We start from the raw sequence: 20195 nt of genomic DNA, 5'->3' as shown, positions 1-20195 counted from the left end.
TTTACGACCTACGGTTCAAGAGTTATAGGCCAAAACGTAAAGGGGGCTGTTATAGCGCCACCATGTGGCCGATTAGTGTAATATTTTTTTCAATAATTTTGGACTAAATTATAAACCTCCCCTCCAAATCTGGTAACTCTAGCTCTTACGGTTTCTGAGAAATAAATACTTGAATTTGAGTTTTTTCACTTTTTCATTAAAGTGGATGGGGAAATTTAATGCACTAATAAATCAATATCAATAAAACTATGCAACCAATCTCTTAGCAAAATACAAGCACACGATTCCCGGTGAGGCCGGTCATTTTGACATATGGCACTAAATTGGGAAAAATAAACTGTGGGCTGTGATGCGCTTGAAAATATTGTTTATCTATAATATTAATAACTAGACGCGTCGCAATTCAGGGCAATTGCAAAGTGTGGTTGCGCCGACGCCGGTCGCAGGTCGCCGCCGCCCGGACTTGAGGAATACGCTTGGAGGAATACCGTCGGAGGCCACGCGACGTGCCATTCGAATTTGGTGCTGATTGGATCCTGCGTTCGTGATACATGGCGTTTTGATTTTAAGAAATAGGCCCTTCCCACAAATGCAGCGGGCCAATGACATCGTCCTGTAACTCCAGAGATCACCTGCTTTTCATTTTGAGAGGAGTGATCCCCCAAAAATCATGTTTTTGCATCAAACGGTTACGTTTTGCGCAGTTGTGGCCCCCCCTATGGATCAAACTGTGGGAGGAGTAGCGCGGCAAAGTTTTTCAGTTTCTCTATAACAATAGTTTGGTTGCCCTGTTAGGGCAACCACACTAATAAGGACTGTGGCGCCCCCTATCGATCAAAGTGGAAATGCTTTGGGGGATTTGTTGAGTAAACCACCCTCGACATGTGATTTAAATTTGGGATTGACCGGACGTTTCGTTCGTGATTTGTGGGATTTTTTGTAAAACGGGCCCCTCCCGCTAACTTTGGAAGCCATTTACGGACGAACGGTAAGGACTATCAAAATGCCGTTTGGATATCTTTATCGCATGGGTCCATAGATCACGTGTACCGATTTGTGTGAGATTTGGACAAAATTTGAAGGAAAAGGAGCAATAAGTGTGTTTTGAAGAAAATTCAAAATGGCGGAAAATATATCCTGACGCAAATGGGCGTGGCCTGCATGGGGAGCTGCGTCATGACCCAAGGAATCTAAGGAAAAAAATATTTTTATTCTATGACCTACGGTTCAAGAGTTATAGGCCAAAACGTAAAGTGGACTGTTATAGCGCCACCATGAGGCCAAATGGTTTGATTATTTTTTAAATAATTTCGGACTAAATTATGAACCTCCCCTTCAAATCTGGTATCTCTAGCTCTTACGGTTTCTGAGAAAAAAATACTTGAAATCTAGTTTTTTAATTTTCCCATTTTCCATTGAAGTGGATGGGGAAATGTAATTCACTAATAAATTAATATCAATTAAACTATGTAACCAATCTCTTAGCAAAATACAAGCACACGATTCCCGGTCAAGCCGGTCATTTTGACGTATGGCACGACATTGGGGGATAAAAACTGTGGGAGGAGTAGCGCGGCAAAGTTTTTCAGTTTCTCTATAACAATAGTTTGGTTGCCCTGTTAGGGCAACCACACTAATAACTAGACGCGTCGCAATTCAGGGCAATTGCAGAGTGTGGTTGCGCCGACGCTAGTCGCGGGTCGCTGCCGCCGGGACTCGAGGAATACGCTGGGAGGAATACCGTCGGAGGCTGTGTCAATTACATTGTCACGTAACTCCTGAGATCACTTGCGTTTCATTTTGAGAGGATTGATCCCCTCAAAATAAGGTTTTTGCATCAAACAATTACATTTTGAGCATTTGTGGCGCCCCCTATGGATCAAAGTGGAAATTCTTTTGGGGATTTGTTGAGTAAACCACACTTGACATGTGATTCAAATTTGGGATTGACTGGACGTTTTGTTTGTGATTTGTGGGCTTTTTTGTAAAACGGGCCCCTCCCGCTAACTTTGGAAGCCATTTACGGACAAACGGTATGGACTATCAAATTCTGTTTCGGTCCAGATTATCGCATGGGTCCAGAGATCATGTGTACCGATTTTTGTGAAATTTGGACAAAATATATGGGAGGAGGAGCTAAAAGTGTGTTTTGAAGAAAATTCAAAATGGCGGAAAATCTATCCTGACGCAAATGGGCGTGGCCTATATGGGGAGTTGCGTCATGACCCAAGGAATCTAGGGAAAAATTTTTACGACCTACGGTTCAAGAGTTATAGGCCAAAACGTAAAGGGGGCTGTTATAGCGCCACCATGTGGCCGATTAGTGTAATTATTTTTTCAATAATTTCGGACTAAATTATGAACCTCCCCTCCAAATCTGGTAACTCTAGCTCTTACGGTTTCTGAGAAAAAAATACTTGAATTTGAGTTTTTTAACTTTTTCATTAAAGTGGATGGGGAAATTTAATGCACTAATAAATCAATATCAATAAAACTATGCAACCAATCTCTTAGCAAAATACAAGCACACGATTCCCGGTGAAGCCGGTCATTTTGACATATGGCACTAAATTGGGAAAAATAAACTGTGGGCTGTGATGCGATTGAAAATATTGTTTATCTTGAATAATAATAATAACTAGACGCGTCGCAATTCAGGGCAATTGCAGAGTGTGGTTGCGCCGACGCGAGTCGCGGTTCGCTGCCGCCGGGACTCGAGGAATACGCTGGGAGGAATACCATCGGAGGCTGCGCCAATTACATTGTCACGCAACTCCTGAGATCACTTGCGTTTCATTTTGAGAGGATTGGTCCCCCCAACATATGGTTTTTGCATCAAAAGGTTACATTTTGAGCATTTGTGGCGCCCCCTATGGATCAAAGTGGAAATTATTTTGGGGATTTGTTGAGTAATCCACACTTGACATGTGATTCAAATTTGGGATTGACTGGACGTTTTGTTCGTGATTTGTGGGCTTTTTTGTAAAACGGGCCCCTCCTGCTAACTTTGGAAGCCATTTACGGACGAACGGTATGGACTATCAAAATTCTGTCGCATAAATACCCATCGCATGGGTCCAGAGATCATGTGTACCGATTAATGTGAAATTTGAACAAAATATATGGGAGGAGGAGCTAAAAGTGTGTTTTGAAGAAAATTCAAAATGGCGGAAAATCTATCCTGACGCAAATGGGCGTGGCCTATATGGGGAGTTGCGTCATGACCCAAGGAATCTAGGGGAAAAAGAAATTTTGATTTTACGACCTACGGTTCAAGAGTTATAGGCCAAAACGTAAAGGGGGCTGTTATAGCGCCACCATGTGGCCGATTAGTGTAATATTTTTGTCAATAATTTTGGACTAAATTATAAACCTCCCCTCCAAATCTGGTAACTCTAGCTCTTACGGTTTCTGAGAAATAAATACTTGAATTTGAGTTTTTTCACTTTTTCATTAAAGTGGATGGGGAAATTTAATGCACTAATAAATCAATATCAATAAAACTATGCAACCAATCTCTTAGCAAAATACAAGCACACGATTCCCGGTGAGGCCGGTCATTTTGACATATGGCACTAAATTGGGAAAAATAAACTGTGGGCTGTGATGCGCTTGAAAATATTGTTTATCTATAATATTAATAACTAGACGCGTCGCAATTATGGGAAATTGCAAAGTGTGGTTGCGCCGACGCCGGTCGCAGGTCGCCGCCGCCGGGACTTGAGGAATACGCTTGGAGGAATACCGTCGGAGGCCGCGCGACGTGCCATTCGAATTTGGTGCTGATTGGATCCTGCGTTCGTGATACATAGCGTTTTGATTTTAAGAAATAGGCCCCTCCCACTAAATAAATATGGCCCTCCCACAAATGTAGCGGGCCAATGACATCGTCCTGTAACTCCTGAGATCACCTGCTTTTCATTTAGAGAGGAGTGATCCCCCAAAAATCATGTTTTTGCATCAAACGGTTACGTTTTGCGCATTTGTGGCGCACCCCTATGGATCAAAGTGGAAATGCTTTTGGGGATCCGTTGAGTAAACCACCCTTGACATGTGATTCAAATTTGGGATTGACTGGAGGTTTCGTTTGTGATTTTTGGCCTTTTTTGTAAAACGGGCCCCTCCCGCTAACTTTGGAAGCCATTTAAGGACGAACCGTAAGGACTATCAAAATTCAGCTTGTAGACGTTTATCGCATGGGTCCAGAGATCATGTGTACCGATTTTTGTGAAATTTGGACAAAATATGTGGGAGGAGGAGCTAAAAGTGTGTTTTGAAGAAAATTCAAAATGGCGGAAAATCTATCCAGACGGAAATGGGCGTGGCGTACATGGGGAGTTGCGTCATGACCCAAGGAATCTAGGGAAAAATAAAATTTGATTTTACGACCTACGGTTCAAGAGTTATAGGCCAAAAGGTAAAGTGGGCTGTTATAGCGCCACCATGTGGCCGACTGGTGTGATTTTTTTAAAATAATTTTGCAATAAACTATTAACCTCCCCTCCAAGTCATGTAACTGTAGCCCTTATGGTTTCCGAGAAAAGAATACTTGAATGGGAGTTTTTGCAATTCCCATTAAAGTGGATGGGGACATTTAATGCACTAATAAATCAATATAAAAAAATATATCCAGACGCAAATGGGCGTGGCCTATATGGGGAGTTGCGTCATGACCCAAGGAATCCAGGGAAAAATAAATTTTGATTTTACGACCTACGGTTCAAGAGTTATAGGCCAAAAGGTAAAGTGGGCTGTTATAGCGCCACCATGTGGCCGACTGGTGTGATTTTTTTTTAAATAATTTTGCAATAATCTATTAACCTCCCTTCCAAGTCATGTAACTGTAGCCCTTATGGTTACAGAGAAAAAAATACTTGAATGGGAGTTTTTGCAATTCCCATTAAAGTGGATGGGGAAATTTAATGCACTAATAAATCAATATCAAAAAATCTATCCAGACGCAAATGGGCGTGGCCTATATGGGGAGTTGCGTCATGACCCAAGGAATCTAGGGGAAAATAAATTTTGATTTTACGACCTACGGTTCAAGAGTTATAGGCCAAAAGGTAAAGTGGGCTGTTATAGCGCCACCATGTGGCCGACTGGTGTGATTTTTTTTTAAATAATTTTGCAATAATCTATTAACCTCCCCTCCAAGTCATGTAACTGTAGCCCTTATGGTTACCGAGAAAAAAATACTTGAATGGGAGTTTTTGCAATTCCCATTAAAGTGGATGGGGAAATTTAATGCACTAATAAATCAATATCAAAAAATCTATCCAGACGCAAATGGGCGTGGCCTATATGGGGAGTTGCGTCATGACCCAAGGAATCTAGGGGAAAATAAATTTTGATTTTACGACCTACGGTTCAAGAGTTATAGGCCAAAAGGTAAAGTGGGCTGTTATAGCGCCACCATGTGGCCGACTGGTGTGATTTTTTTTTAAATAATTTTGCAATAATCTATTAACCTCCCCTCCAAGTCATGTAACTGTAGCCCTTATGGTTACCGAGAAAAAAATACTTGAATGGGAGTTTTTGCAATTCCCATTAAAGTGGATGGGGAAATTTAATGCACTAATAAATCAATATCAAAAAATCTATCCAGACGCAAATGGGCGTGGCCTATATGGGGAGATGCGTCGTGACCCAAGGAATCCAGGTGAAAAGAAATTTTGATTTTACGACCTACGGTTCAAGAGTTATAGGCCAAAACGTAAAGGGGGCTGTTATAGCGCCACCATGTGGCCGATTGGTGTAATTATTTTTTCAATAATTTTGGACTAAATTATGAACCTCCCCTCCAAATCTGGTAACTCTAGCTCTTACGATTTCAGAGAAAAAAATACTTGAATTTGAGTTTTTTCACTTTTTCATTAAAGCGGATGGGGAAATTTAATGCACTAATAAATCAATATCAATTAAACTATTTAACCAATCTCTTAGCAAAATACAAGCGCACGATTCCAGGTCAAGACGGTCATTTTGAGATATGGCACAACATTGGGGGATAAAAACTGTGGGAGGTGATAAGGTCTAAAGTATTGTTTATCTAGAAATAAAGTTCATCAAGTACTATAGTCTGGTTGCCCTGTTAGGTTAACCACACTAATAATAATAAAGTGTGAGGATTACTATAGTCTGGTTGCCCTGTTAGGGCAACCACACTAATAATAAAGTGTGAGGATTACTATAGTGTGGTTGCCCTGTTAGGGCAACCACACTAATAATAAAGTGTGAGGATTACTATAGTCTGGTTGCCCTGTTAGGGCAACCACACTAATAATAAAGTGTGAGGATTACTATAGTGTGGTTGCCCTGTTAGGGCAACCACACTAATAATAAAGTGTGAGGATTACTATAGTCTGGTTGCCCTGTTAGGGCAACCACACTAATGAAGAGTCAGAACCCAGCGCACAATTATTAAAGGAGAGTATGACTATGTTACTATATTACTTTTCCCTTATTGGGAAGCTCACAACATGTCGTTGTGAGCTTGTAGATCTGCTATTTTCAATAATTTAAATTTGTTTAAAAAAAATGTTTTGGACATACATTATTGGAATCAAGGTTCAAGGTTGTACTTTATTGTTACATCTTGTGTACAGGTCATTTATTTTTGTTTGGCTTCCTTCAGACAATGCAGCAGCATAATAATAAAAAGTAAAAAGATCAAAAAAGAAAGATAGCAAGTGTAAAAAAGAGAACATCAGCATATGTACACGTGCATATGATATATTATATACACCTACAGCATTGTTTTAGACCGTTCAGAACGTTCGGTCACCTATATGGCAGGTTGTTGTCCACAGGGCCAAACTACCGCTATGCCGTTCTTTTTTTCCTTTTACCCCCTGAGACCACCTGGGACCCCTGGAATAACATATATTATATATAATATGTAATAAACATATATAAGCCTGTATCTGGAAACAAACAAACAAAGTAAGACAAAAAAAATGCATAATTTGAATTTCCCTCCGAACTACAAAAGCCCAGAGGTGAACTACAAACTCCCAGAGGTGAACTACAAACGCCCAGAGGTGAACTACAAACGCCCAGAGGTGAACTACAAACACCCAGAGGTGAACTACAAACGCCCAGAGGTGAACTACAAACGCCCAGAGGTGAACTACAAACGCCCAGAGGTGAACGAATGGACCAGTTGTAATAATGTTTTACAAATTACCCAGGTTTAACACATTCAATCCTGGAACGCATCTGTGTCATTTCATATTTCTTTGGCTATTCAAAAATAGCAGATCTACAAGCTCATAGCGTGGCACTGAGTGCCGCACTATGAGCTTTATTTTTTTTGCAAATCTTTTTTGCAAATCTTGATTTTTTTTTGCAAATCTTTGAATATTGTCTTTCTTTTAAAGCGATTTGTAACTCAAATCTTTGCTTCTGGGGATTCTACAAATCTTCTAAATCCTAACGTATGTTGCTATAATATCAGTGGTTCTCAAACTTTTTTCATGTCAAGGACCACCCAAAATGATATGTATTTGGCCGTGGACCCCTAGCCAGGTAAACCCCCCCTCCGGAAATCTCATTTGTATTTGATTTCAGTAGGGGGGGGGGGGGGGTTACCAGGCTAGTGGACCCCCGCCATCTCAAGATATTTTTTCCAGGGACCCCCATGCAAAAGCAAAGATTTGAGTTAAAAATGTATATAGGCTATAATCAAAGATTTGCACACATTTTCACGACTTCTTTTAAAAAATAACAGATATACAAGCTCATAGCCGCGCTATGAGCTTGTAGATCTGCTATTTTTGAATAGCCAAAGAAGCCAAATCGTCACAAGCCAACGACATCTAAAGTGACACAGATGTGTTCCCGGATTGAAAGAAAAAAAAAACATTTCCCCCTTTAAGCGATCAGCTTCCTGTAGTGGCTTCCCAGAGGCGTCTCCAGGCTCTCCATCTTGCCTGTGGACCTGGTGCTGTCCGTCCGGCGGCTGGTTCTGGTGCTGCCCGTCTGGGAGGAGGAGGAGGAGCTACTGCTCATGCCCCGCCCCCTGGGCCCCGCCCCCTGGCATCGCAGCAGCGCTGCCACCTGCCGCTGGCACTGGGAGGAGCCAAAGTAGTAGATGAGCGGGTCCAGGCAGCAGCTGAGGCTGCCCACGCACATGGACAGCAGGTAGGCCTGGAGGGAGGGGCATTGGTTCTCAAAGTGGGGTCCGGGGACCCCCAGGGGTCCCTTGGGGGAGTGCCAGGGGGTCCCCAGCAAAAATGTGTTAATATAGCTTCACAATAACTTTAACCACTTTAACCTTTTATACTTTGGCTATTCAAAAAAATAGCAGATCTACAAGCTCATAGCGCGGCACCGAGTGCCGCGCTACGAGCTTGTAGATCTGCTATTTTTGAAAAATCATGAAAATGTGTGCAAATCTTTGAATATGTATACATTTTTTAAAGCGAACATTTGTAACTCAAATCTTTGCCTCTGGGGGGTCCCTGGAACAACATATTTGAGATGGGGGTCCGTGGTCAAATATAATTTTGGGGGTCCTTGACATGAAAAAGTTTGAGAACCACTGGTTTAAGGGATATTTCACTTTAGAACATGTTTGTGGTCATTTTAACGTCTACTCAGGCTTTAGTGTTTCACCCCAGACAGCTTTTAAGTTGCTTGATTCAGTATTTACATATTTGATATTCATTTTATCAGACACGCCCCCTTCCTATACAAACCCATCGTAACTTAAAACTCCATTTTGACCATGATAGATTCATTGAAAACACCTGTCTAATTTTTTTGGAGAAAAAAATATATAAATAAAAATGAAATAAAAGTAATTGATAAAGAACAGGTTCCTGAAACCTCCGCTTCCTATATGGGTTTCCTACCTGGTAGGAGCCGTCGTCAAAGTTTCACATCTAAAGTAAAGTTTCACATCTAAAGCTCAGTAGTGGATTTATTCATCCGCTCTTACAGGCACAAACAATCCAACATCTAACTGTAAACATAAAACAAAAATAACATACAACTACTAGGCTTCTAATAAAAAACGTAGTATTAAATAACAGATTATTAAACCAACATTTCCCTCTTCATGTAGCGCCGGCAGTTGTGATGTGACCCCATAGCCTGAGAGGACCTTCCGGTGTGTTGCGCTGACTGACTGATTCAGTGTCAACGCTCTTAAGCCCGTTCAGAGTATGGGAAGGCATTGCTGACTCCCCTTTGGCTTAAAGGACAGCCAATTGAGGAGAAAGTGACTACTAGCGCAGCGACTGAACATAGACCAGCTTGCTTTAACAAGCTGGTAAAAAAGAAACGGGTTTGTGAAACCTCCGGTTCCTATATCGGTTTCCTTACCTGGTAGGAGCCGTCGTCGGCGCCCCCGTGTGCCAGCCGGACGTAGTGCACCATGAGGATGACGTTGGTGGGTGTGAAGCACGCCACGAACACCACCAGCACCGTCACGGCCATCACCAGCGCCCGACGCTTCTTGGAGCGCTGCACCATGTCGGCCGCCGCCAGAGCCTGCACGATGCGGGCGTAGCAGACCGTGGTGGCGGCCAGCGGGACGAAGAAGAACACCGAGGAGTAGACGGGGAAGAAGTACAGGTAGTAGGACCTCAGTGTGTCTACGTCCTATAGAGAGAGAGAAGAAGAACCTCAGTGTGTCTACGTCCTATAGAGAGAAGAAGAAGAACCTCAGTGTGTCTACGTCCTATAGAGAGAAGAAGAAGAACCTCAGTGTGTCTACGTCCTATAGAGAGAAGAAGAACCTCAGTGTGTCTACGTCCTATAGAGAGAAGAAGAACCTCAGTGTGTCTACGTCCTATAGAGAGAAGAAGAACCTCAGTGTGTCTACGTCCTATAGAGAGAGAGAAGAAGAACCTCAGTGTGTCTACGTCCTATAGAGAGAAGAAGAAGAACCTCAGTGTGTCTACGTCCTATAGAGAGAAGAAGAACCTCAGTGTGTCTACGTCCTATAGAGAGAGAGAAGAAGAACCTCAGTGTGTCTACGTCCTATAGAGAGAAGAAGAAGAACCTCAGTGTGTCTACGTCCTATAGAGAGAAGAAGAAGAACCTCAGTGTGTCTACGTCCTATAGAGAGAGAGAAGAAGAACCTCAGTGTGTCTACGTCCTATAGAGAGAGAGAAGAAGAACCTCAGTGTGTCTACGTCCTATAGAGAGAAGAAGAACCTCAGTGTGTCTACGTCCTATAGAGAGAAGAAGAACCTCAGTGTGTCTACGTCCTATAGAGAGAGAGAAGAAGAACCTCAGTGTGTCTACGTCCTATAGAGAGAGAGAAGAAGAACCTCAGTGTGTCTACGTCCTATAGAGAGAGAGAAGAAGAACCTCAGTGTGTTTACGTCCTATAGAGAGAAGAAGAAGAACCTCAGTGTGTCTACGTCCTATAGAGAGAGAGAAGAAGAACCTCAGTGTGTCTACGTCCTATAGAGAGAGAGAAGAAGAACCTCAGTGTGTCTACGTCCTATAGAGAGAGAAGAAGAACCTCAGTGTGTTTACGTCCTATAGAGAGAAGAAGAAGAACCTCAGTGTGTCTACGTCCTATAGAGAGAGAAAAAGAAGAACCTCAGTGTGTCTACGTCCTATAGAGAGAAGAAGAAGAACCTCAGTGTGTCTACGTCCTAAAGAGAGAAGAAGAAGAACCTCAGTGTGTCTACGTCCTATAGAGAGAAGAAGAAGAACCTCAGTGTGTCTACGTCCTAGAGAGAGAAGAAGAAGAACCTCAGTGTGTCTACGTCCTATAGAGAGAGAAGAAGAAGAACCTCAGTGTGTCTACGTCCTATAGAGAGAGAAGAAGAAGAACCTCAGTGTGTCTACGTCCTATAGAGAGAGAAGAAGAACCTCAGTGTGTCTACGTCCTATAGAGAGAGAAGAAGAACCTCAGTGTGTCTACGTCCTAGAGAGAGAAGAAGAACCTCAGTGTGTCTACGTCCTATAGAGAGAGAAGAAGAACCTCAGTGTGTCTACGTCCTATAGAGAGAAGAAGAAGAACCTCAGTGTGTCTACGTCCTAGAGAGAGAAGAAGAAGAACCTCAGTGTGTCTACGTCCTATAGAGAGAGAGAAGAAGAACCTCAGTGTGTCTACGTCCTAGAGAGAGAAGAAGAAGAACCTCAGTGTGTCTACGTCCTAGAGAGAGAAGAAGAAGAACCTCAGTGTGTCTACGTCCTAAAGAGAGAGAGAAGAAGAACCTCAGTGTGTCTACGTCCTATAGAGAGAAGAAGAACCTCAGTGTGTCTACGTCCTATAGAGAGAAGAAGAAGAACCTCAGTGTGTCTACGTCCTATAGAGAGAAGAAGAAGAACCTCAGTGTGTCTACGTCCTATAGAGAGAGAAGAAGAAGAACCTCAGTGTGTCTACGTCCTATAGAGAGAAGAAGAAGAACCTCAGTGTGTCTACGTCCTATAGAGAGAGAGAAGAAGAACCTCAGTGTGTCTACGTCCTATAGGGAGAGAGAAGAAGAACCTCAGTGTGTCTACGTCCTATAGAGAGAAGAAGAAGAACCTCAGTGTGTCTACGTCCTATAGAGAGAGAGAAGAAGAACCTCAGTGTGTCTACGTCCTATAGGGAGAGAGAAGAAGAACCTCAGTGTGTCTACGTCCTATAGAGAGAAGAAGAAGAACCTCAGTGTGTCTACGTCCTATAGGGAGAGAGAAGAAGAACCTCAGTGTGTCTATGTCCTATAGAGAGAGAGAAGAAGAACCTCAGTGTGTCTACGTCCTATAGGGAGAGAGAAGAAGAACCTCAGTGTGTCTACGTCCTATAGAGAGAAGAAGAAGAACCTCAGTGTGTCTACGTCCTATAGAGAGAAGAAGAACCTCAGTGTGTCTACGTCCTATAGAGAGAAGAAGAAGAACCTCAGTGTGTCTACGTCCTATAGAGAGAGAAGAAGAACCTCAGTGTGTCTACGTCCTATAGAGAGAGAGAAGAAGAACCTCAGTGTGTCTACGTCCTATAGAGAGAAGAAGAACCTCAGTGTGTCTACGTCCTATAGAGAGAAGAAGAACCTCAGTGTGTCTACGTCCTATAGAGAGAAGAAGAACCTCAGTGTGTCTACGTCCTATAGAGAGAGAGAAGAAGAACCTCAGTGTGTCTACGTCCTATAGAGAGAGAGAAGAAGAACCTCAGTGTGTCTACGTCCTATAGAGAGAAGAAGAAGAAGAAGTACCGGTAGGACCTCAGTGTTTCTATTAGTCAGGGAATATTACCAGAAAAACTTAAATAAATTCTTTACCAAGAAATGTGTTTGTTGTGTGTCTGAGCATTGCATCTTTAGCAGCCTGCACGTCAAGGAAGGTGTCCATGTGTTTGTCAATGCCCTGCGGAAAAAACCTGGATAATAGAGCTGTTTTACCATGGCCTGCGATCGCAGAGACTGTATCACACCCCGGAGAAGGCGTGACAGAAGAGCAGGTACTGCCTCTGTTGTTCAGAGAGAGCTTCCCGGATCTTCCTAACATCATAAGAGCCCTTCCATGTGGTTACGAAGACTGGATGCAGGCCATGGTAAAAAATGGCTCTATTTTCCAGGTTTTGTGCAGTGGACATGGACAAACACATGGACAGCTTCCTTAAAGATGCAATGATCAGGGCTGGTATTGATTTATGTGTCTAATCGATCTACCAACTTTGATAGAGCCAATTAAATAGATATAGAAACCTAGATACCTCATTGGCCACTGCAGTTCATTGGAGTGACCTGTATCCGCGGCCGCCATATTCAGGAAGGCACGCTGTCACTCAAAGTGACTACTGGCCAATCACAGCCCGTCTTTTCCGGGACTTGACAGAATCTAGTTGTATAAAGTTGTACATGCCAAGTCCCGGAAAAAGACGCACTGTGATTGGCCAGGAGTCACTCTGATAGGCAGTTTGCCTTCCCTAAAATGGCGCCTGCAGATACAGACGCCCCAGAGTCGGAGGAGGCGTCTACCTTTATAATTATGTCTCTGGCCAATTACATGAACACATGGTCGACGGTCCCTCCTCCTGCTCACCTGGACGTCGTGGCAGGTGGTGATGTCCGGGTCGTGCAGGCGGACCGTCTGCCCGGAGAGGAGCAGCGGGGCCACGCCCCCCAGGGACACCAGCCACATGGCGGAGCAGACGGCGGTCGCCGTGCGGGGGCTCCTCCAGGTCAGAGAGTCCATGGGGTAGACCACGGCCAGGAAGCGGTCCACGGCGATGCAGCTCATCAGCAGCACGGAGCAATACATGTTACCGTAGAACGCTGCGGTCACCTGGAGGGGGAAACCATCGATCACACACCGACCATGAGAAAACCTCTTATCTACGTTTGTGCGTTTTGTTTCATAAATTAACGCCCTGCTTGATCATGCCAGAGCAGGTGGTGATGCAACTTTGATGATGTAGAGGGACACTATATTTACACACTCACATTGCAGGGCAGACACCTCTTATCTAAGCATTTTAACTTTTTTCGTAAATTAATGCCGTACTTCACTATTCTATGTCACACAAAGTTAGCAAAAATAGCAGATCTACAAGCTCAAAACGTGTCTCACTGCGACGCGTTTTCAGAATGTAAAAAAAAGTATTTGCTAAATGCTATTTTTTAATTGGAATCCTGAAAAGTAACATTTTTATTTAATTTCAAATGCATTTAGTTATACTTATGTTAACTTTATGAACTTACATACAAACACATTTAGTCCATGAGCCAGAGCCCCAAAATTGAGCAATTATTATCGAAAGAGTGGGCAAAACCAAACCTATATTAAATTGTTCATAGGGTCAATACGAGTAAATAAATATATGATAACCTTTCCACAGGAGCAGCTTTTTCATGGTTATCACACATTTTGTAATTTTCCCCATACGTACATGACAGGTCAAAAAATGACAACATTTTAAAAAGAGTTATCATAATGAAACTTTCTGAGTTGATTACTTACATGAAGACGATGATTTATCGTATTACAAGTTTTGTCAAATTGTATATTTAAATATGCAAATTAGGCATTTAGTCCATGAGCCAGAGCCCCAAAATTGAGCCAGATATTGAATATTCCCTCGTTAAAAACCATTGACTCCAACATCTTAACAAAATGAAATAAGTATGTTGACTCTGGCTTTGTCCAATGTTGATTCTGGAAAGTTATGCAAATTTGGGCATATTTTCCTTGCCTAATTTGCATATTTAAATATACAATTTGAGAAAACTTGTAATACGATAAATCATCGTCTTCATGTAAGTAATCAACTCAGGAAGTTTCATTATGATAACTCTTTTTTTAAAAAAATCATTTTTTGACCTGTCGTGTACGTATGGGGAAAATTACAAAATGTAATAACCATGAAAAAGCTGCTCCTGTGGTGAGGTTATCATACATTTATTTACTCGTATTGACCCTCCGAACAATTTAATATAGGTTTGGTTTTGCCCACTCTTTCGATAATAATTGCTCAATTTTGGGGCTCTGGCTCATGGACTAATTGGACATAAAAAAGACAATATAATGTTAATACTAGTCATTAAGCTACTAATATAGACTGAAGTAATCAAAGCGGGTCATGTTTGCATGTTAGGAATCATAACAGCTGAAATAAATAATATATCACTATTCCTGCAGGCCGCATTACGTGAAGGTTGGGGCCGCCTGTTGCCCATGTACAGTGCTGTATGCGCCAGAGCGTCACACAAAAGCACCAAAAGTAGCAGATCCACAAGCTTTTGAGCTTGTGGATCAAGGACCCCCCCCTAGCTGAGAGAGAGATGAAGCAGGGACCCCCTAGCTGAGAGAGAGATGAAGCAGGGACCCCCTCTATATTGTATACAATTGTGTTTCAGATTAAACTTCTTTTTTAACTTGGTCTGCTCTTTTTTCCCTCTACACCTACACCTCGTTGCCAAAAATAGCCGATCTACAAGCTCACAACGCCTCGCAGTGCGAGGCGTTGTGAGCTTGTAGATCTGCTATTTTGGGCTAAACTTCTCCTCAGAAAAGGGATGCTAGGGTTCAAGTGGTTAATGTAAAAAAAAAAAAAAAAAGTTCCTATCACAAAAAACATTTGACGGCCCCCCTGTAGTAGCTCTGAGGACCCCCTATGGGGGTCCCGGACCCCCTGTTAAAGACCCCTGCTTTAGAGCCGTGCACACATGCATTTCAGTTGAACATTCAGTTTAAACTTTTGAACTGTGAACTCTGAAAGGTGGAGGCTGGGTGGTGCATGGAGGCAAGCTTTGCAGCCAGGGATGCGTTGGTCTTGGGACGCGGGTAACACGCCGTGCAAAACCTCTTTTTTGAGCAGGAGCACGCACACGCATAGATTTAAAACAACCCTTAACCCTTTAAGACCTGAGGCGATTCTTTAAAAAAAATCTAAATCCTAACAGTTTTTTGAAAAAAATAAAAAATATATTTTTTCACGATTTTTCAAAAATAGCAGATCTACAAGCTCGTAGCGCGGCACTCGGTGCCGCGCTATGAGCTTGTATATCTGCTATTTTTTAATAGCCAAAGGCATCTAAAGTGACACAGAAGCGTTCCAGGTATCAATGGGTTAAAGGGGAATACCACTAATTTTCAACATTGAACTATGCATTGAACTATGTCTTTAATACACCTTAGAACCGTTGTGTGGAAATAAGAAACCCCCCCCCCCCCCCCCCCCCTTCTATGTTGCCTAGAACTGGAGAATTGATTGTTGAGGTCATGTGATCAGTGACATACGCAAGGTTTGGCTGAGGGGATGGAGCCAAAAGTACACCTTGCGTATGTCACTGATCACATAGCCTCGATCTCCAGGCTTTTATTGTTTAGTTTTGCTAAAAAAATAAAAGCCTGGAGGAGCGCGTCGGTGTGCCCGGTATAGGAAGTGTTTCATTTCCCCAACCAACCAGAGTGCAGTGGGCGTCGCTCGTAATGTTGTGTTAACGGGGCGGGGGTTGACGGACAGATCGGTGAACCAATGGGATCAGGCGCAATCTCTCCACGCCTCTATACAGGAGCGCTAGTGCAGCCTACTGATCACATGACCTCAATCAATTATCCAGCTCTATAGGCAACATAGAAGTGGGGGGGGGGACTTTTTTCTTATTTACACACAACAGCTCTAAGATGTATTAAATACATAGTGCAATGTTGAACATGAGTGGTATTCTCCTTTAATTCACATCTCAACAAAGTCTACAAAGGCTGCCGACTGCTGGGTGTCACAGCAGAATGAATTAACATATGAATGAGTCTAGATGCATATCAATTGTCCATTGTGTGACCTGTAGTGTAGGTGTTAAAGGTTCTATGACATTCATTTTCACTTTTTTTTTTCTTATGTTTTTTGGGGGGTTTTATGACCTCAAATACACCTAAAAAATCTGAACTTTGAACATTCAGTGGATTTTCTGTGGTCTGGGGTTTTCTGAATAATTAGGCTGAAAAGTAATCTGAGCTTGGCCCTTCGACAGTGAGGTCACAGTCGATTAATCCCGCCCACTCTCCTCCTCGCCCCTCCCCTCCCCTATCCTTTCCTTTGGGGGGGGGGGCGGAGCAGAGGCGATGATTGACAGGCAAAATCCCTCACCAGCGACACCCGCAGGCAAAGATTTCTTTTTTCATTGCAGTTGAAAAGGCTTTAGAAATGTGAGAGAAAAACACCTGCCATGGATCAATGGAGTGGAATTTTTTGTTACAACTTTCTATACACGTTTGAAGGACCATGACAAAGACTTTTAATGTGTGGTAAAACTGAACGTCATGAAACCTTTAAGCCACGTGCGCGTGACGTCTCTAAAATAGCGTCCCACCACTAACTAAATCAATACACAACACTGCAGCAGAGTGTGTCAGCAGATGAAAAGCAGAGAAGCTCCAGTGTGTCTCTGCAGTGTTGAAATGGAATCATCATATTATTATAATTCATACAGACCACGCGGCACATGACGGCCCCATAGATCCAGTCGTTGCCGTGGAAATGGTACGCGATCTTGAAGGGGAGGAGCATGGCGAACAGCAGGTCGGCGAGCGCCAGGTTGAGCATGTAGACGACCGCCGGCTTCCGCGGGCGGATCCGCCGCACGAACATGACGGCGGCCAGCAGGTTGAGGGGAACGCTGACGGCGAACACCAGCGTGTAGACCGTGGGAACCAAGATGGTCGCCAGGCGGCCCTGGAGGGACACATAGATTTACAGGAACATTTCATTGTCACGATTATTTATTTTTGTTGCATTCCTGAGCCAATAATCTCTGACTGACCGATGACCCCGTCATCCGATTATTGGCTCAGGAATGCGACAAAAACTAAACAATATCCATGAATTAAAAGCTTTGGGTGAACTTCTCCTTTAATCCTACGGGCTGGGGGTGGAGCCTGTCGGTAGGGACAGTTGGGCGGGAGGAGTAGGGCGAAAGAATTTAAAAGAAACCGGGCCTCTACCTTACTTCCTATCACAGGTGTTACCAACGATACTAATGAAGGCTCTGTTCCATTCTGCTCAAACAGAGGAAACACTCTGCTACACCAGTGGGTCTCAAGGTGTGGTCCAGGGACCCTCATGGTTCCTTGAGGGGGTTTATTACTCTGAGAGTGTAGAAATGGAACCAAATAGACCACCTACACAGTACTCCATATGAAATAATAACGAAACCTCACAATGTTCAAAACCGTACTTTTCAGGATTAAAAATACAAAAGCATAAAAAGTAGCAGATCTACAAGCTTGTAGATCTGCTACTTATGCTTTTGTGTGACGCTGTAGTGTGATCGAATCCGTGTCATTTTAGATTTCTTTGTCTATTCAAAGATAGCAGATCTACAAGCTCATAGCTCGGCACCGAGTGCTGCGCTATGAGCTTGTAGATCTGCAATTTTTTTTTAATTCTGAACATTATCGCAAATCTTTGAATATATATATTTTTAAAGCAAACATTTTTAACTCAAATCTTTGCTTCTGGGGGGTCCCTGGAACAAAACATTTTGAGATGGGGGTCCGTGGCCAAATACATATATTTTTGGGGGTCCTTGACATGAAAACGTTTGAGCAACATAGGTTTTTTCAGAGAACTGTTAGGATTTAGAAGACATTTTGTAGAATCGGCCTCGGGTCCTAATGGGTTAATTTAGAAATAAAACAAAAGGTTTAAATATGGAGATGAGAGGTTTGTGTACCTGGAGGAAGCGTTTAGCCTGGTCTGAGATGACCAGGCGCCTCTTGGCGTTGGCGGGGGAGGGGTGGTGTCGGCCATGATGGTGGTGTTGATGGGGTTTGACCGGCGGCTCCTGGTCGGTCATCACGTCTGAACCACCGGACCCCCCGTGGTCCCCCTCCTCCCCCAACACGTCCAGGTAGTCGATGGGCTCATCGGTCACCAGGACAAAATGACCAGAGAACGTCCGCAGGAAGGGTTCTGAGCCTGCAGGGGGCGGTGGTGAGCATCAAGAAGGTTACTATAACGTATATACAGGGTAATAACTTAAACCCTGTATAACATTTCACTGATTATACCGTATATAAGCAGTGAAATGTTGAAACATGATATAATATATTAGAGCAGAACAATGCAAGTGAAATGTTTGTGGCTGCCAGAGACAATACTCTCCAAGCTGTTCTTAGGAATCTAATGCACAGATTCATGTGCCGTTTGGATGAGTCTGAGAATAGCATCAATATAAATAACCCTGTGAAGAGTTGCATCAGATATTCCTCTAGTCTTAGGAGCCATTGGCTTAACTGCTTGTATTTATAACTGTCCCAATTTATTGTGTAAAGGACTGTTTTTAATTCATGTTCATTGTTGGAGTATGTATTTGTATGTACCTTGAGTCTGCAATAAAGACATTCATTCATTCAATACTACTACTAACAACAACAACACAAATACAATGAAGAATATCCATTAGGTTTAGGGTCTTGTTTTGGAAAGTTACAACGTAGCAGCATTTTCCAAAACAATTTACAGATATCATTTTAGATACATATCTTATCAAAGCAAAGCAGCAATGTCTGATTAATTGTGCAAAAGGACTACAGTATACATAGACTAATAGACTATAGTTATAGCATACAGTATACACTACATAGACTAATAGACAATGTTAGTTCCTTCACTTAGTTTTGTTCCCATCATGCTCTTGTTTTTTTTTTTTTTTTGTATTTTGTTCTCATTTAGTGATCTGACAGCTGCCGGGAAAAAGGTTCTTGCTTAGCCTAGAGCAGTGGATCCCAACTGGGCAGTGTGAGGCGTTGTGAGCTTGTAGATCTACTATTTTCACAATGTTTATCTGTGGAAGGAACCTAAAAAACTAAATGTAATGCCTACAATGCCAAATGCTTGTCAGGGTGGGGGGTCCCCAGTTCAAATATGATTATTTTGGGGGGTCGCGGCCTGAAAAGTTTGGGAACCCTTGCACCAGAGCACTTATTGTCACGTTTACATTGACTTCCATATCTCAGTGCTGTTCAATTCAAAGACTGAGCTGACATTAGTTAGACATTAGCTCGTAGCATAATTGCCTCAGAAGTCATATTTTGGCCAAATTGTGATATCTGCCTAAACTCTACTCTCCTAACACACTGCTGATGATTCACCCTGCGTTGTTGCCCATACGACCTCATCCTATCAGAATGCTTGATGACTTAGATAATGAGTTTGGAATGTAACAAGCATTTTGATAGGCTGAGGACATAATATAGGCAATAACGCACGGTGAAACAGCAGTGTTAGGAGAGTAGAGTTAGGCACATATAAATAAAGACAGATAAATATGACTTAGGCTAAATGTTGTTTTTTCCCTCATAATTGCCCAAGTCCACTATAATGACTTGGGCAGATAGGAACTTTTTTTTTCGTATTCCTTCTTTTTCTGAAAACCTTAAAATATTACTTAGGCAATTATGCTATGAGGCTAACGATATGATAGACAATTATGATATGATTAGATATGATATGATATTTATTTATTATTTATTATTATTAGAAAAATAATCAACTTACCATTTTGGGGGATTGACGCAGAACTCTGGATATAAAACAAGGCTAATAATGCTACGGATGAGTAGTAGTCCATATCTTTTATACAACATTGACAAACACAAACACACACAACTACACACTGAGCTGTTCCTAACCCAACAGGCAGAGTAACATAGAATAACGGTCTCATCCAGGACACTCTGCCTGGTCTGACGACTGAAGCCTCGCCTCCTCAAAAAAAAAAAAAACTGTGTCAGGAAATGGATCT

The 20195-nt window shown here is 42.6% G+C and overlaps 1 protein-coding gene across 1 annotated transcript; it reads right to left on the bottom strand.

Annotated features, from left to right (window-relative positions):
- Positions 1-6576: 6576 nt before the first annotated feature.
- On the bottom strand, positions 6577-20110 carry f2r (coagulation factor II (thrombin) receptor). Its single transcript, XM_080434420.1, has 6 exons — positions 19949-20110; positions 18123-18367; positions 16883-17122; positions 12991-13233; positions 9331-9609; positions 6577-8151 (listed from the first exon to the last, which is right to left on the bottom strand). Exons 1-6 carry the CDS (start codon positions 20019-20021, stop codon positions 7876-7878), a joined length of 1356 nt encoding a protein of 451 aa, XP_080290546.1. The 5' UTR covers positions 20022-20110; the 3' UTR covers positions 6577-7875.
- Positions 20111-20195: the final 85 nt, after the last annotated feature.

This window comes from Gymnoscopelus braueri (assembly GCF_963280865.1).
Source record: "Gymnoscopelus braueri genome assembly, chromosome: 7".
NCBI lineage: Eukaryota > Metazoa > Chordata > Actinopteri > Myctophiformes > Myctophidae > Gymnoscopelus > Gymnoscopelus braueri.
This window is presented reverse-complemented; position numbering and strand designations above follow the sequence as displayed.

Excerpts from the sequence above, each read along its gene's own strand:
- f2r (XM_080434420.1), bottom strand. The coding sequence starts at position 20,021 with ATGGACTACTACTCATCCGTAGCATTATTAGCCTTGTTTTATATCCAG. Across the intron at positions 9,610-12,990 it reads CCACCTGCCACGACGTCCAG|GACGTAGACACACTGAGGTC; the intron begins GTGAGCAGGAGG and ends CTCTCTCTATAG. Across the intron at positions 8,152-9,330 it reads CCGACGACGGCTCCTACCAG|GCCTACCTGCTGTCCATGTG; the intron begins GTAAGGAAACCG and ends CCCTCCCTCCAG.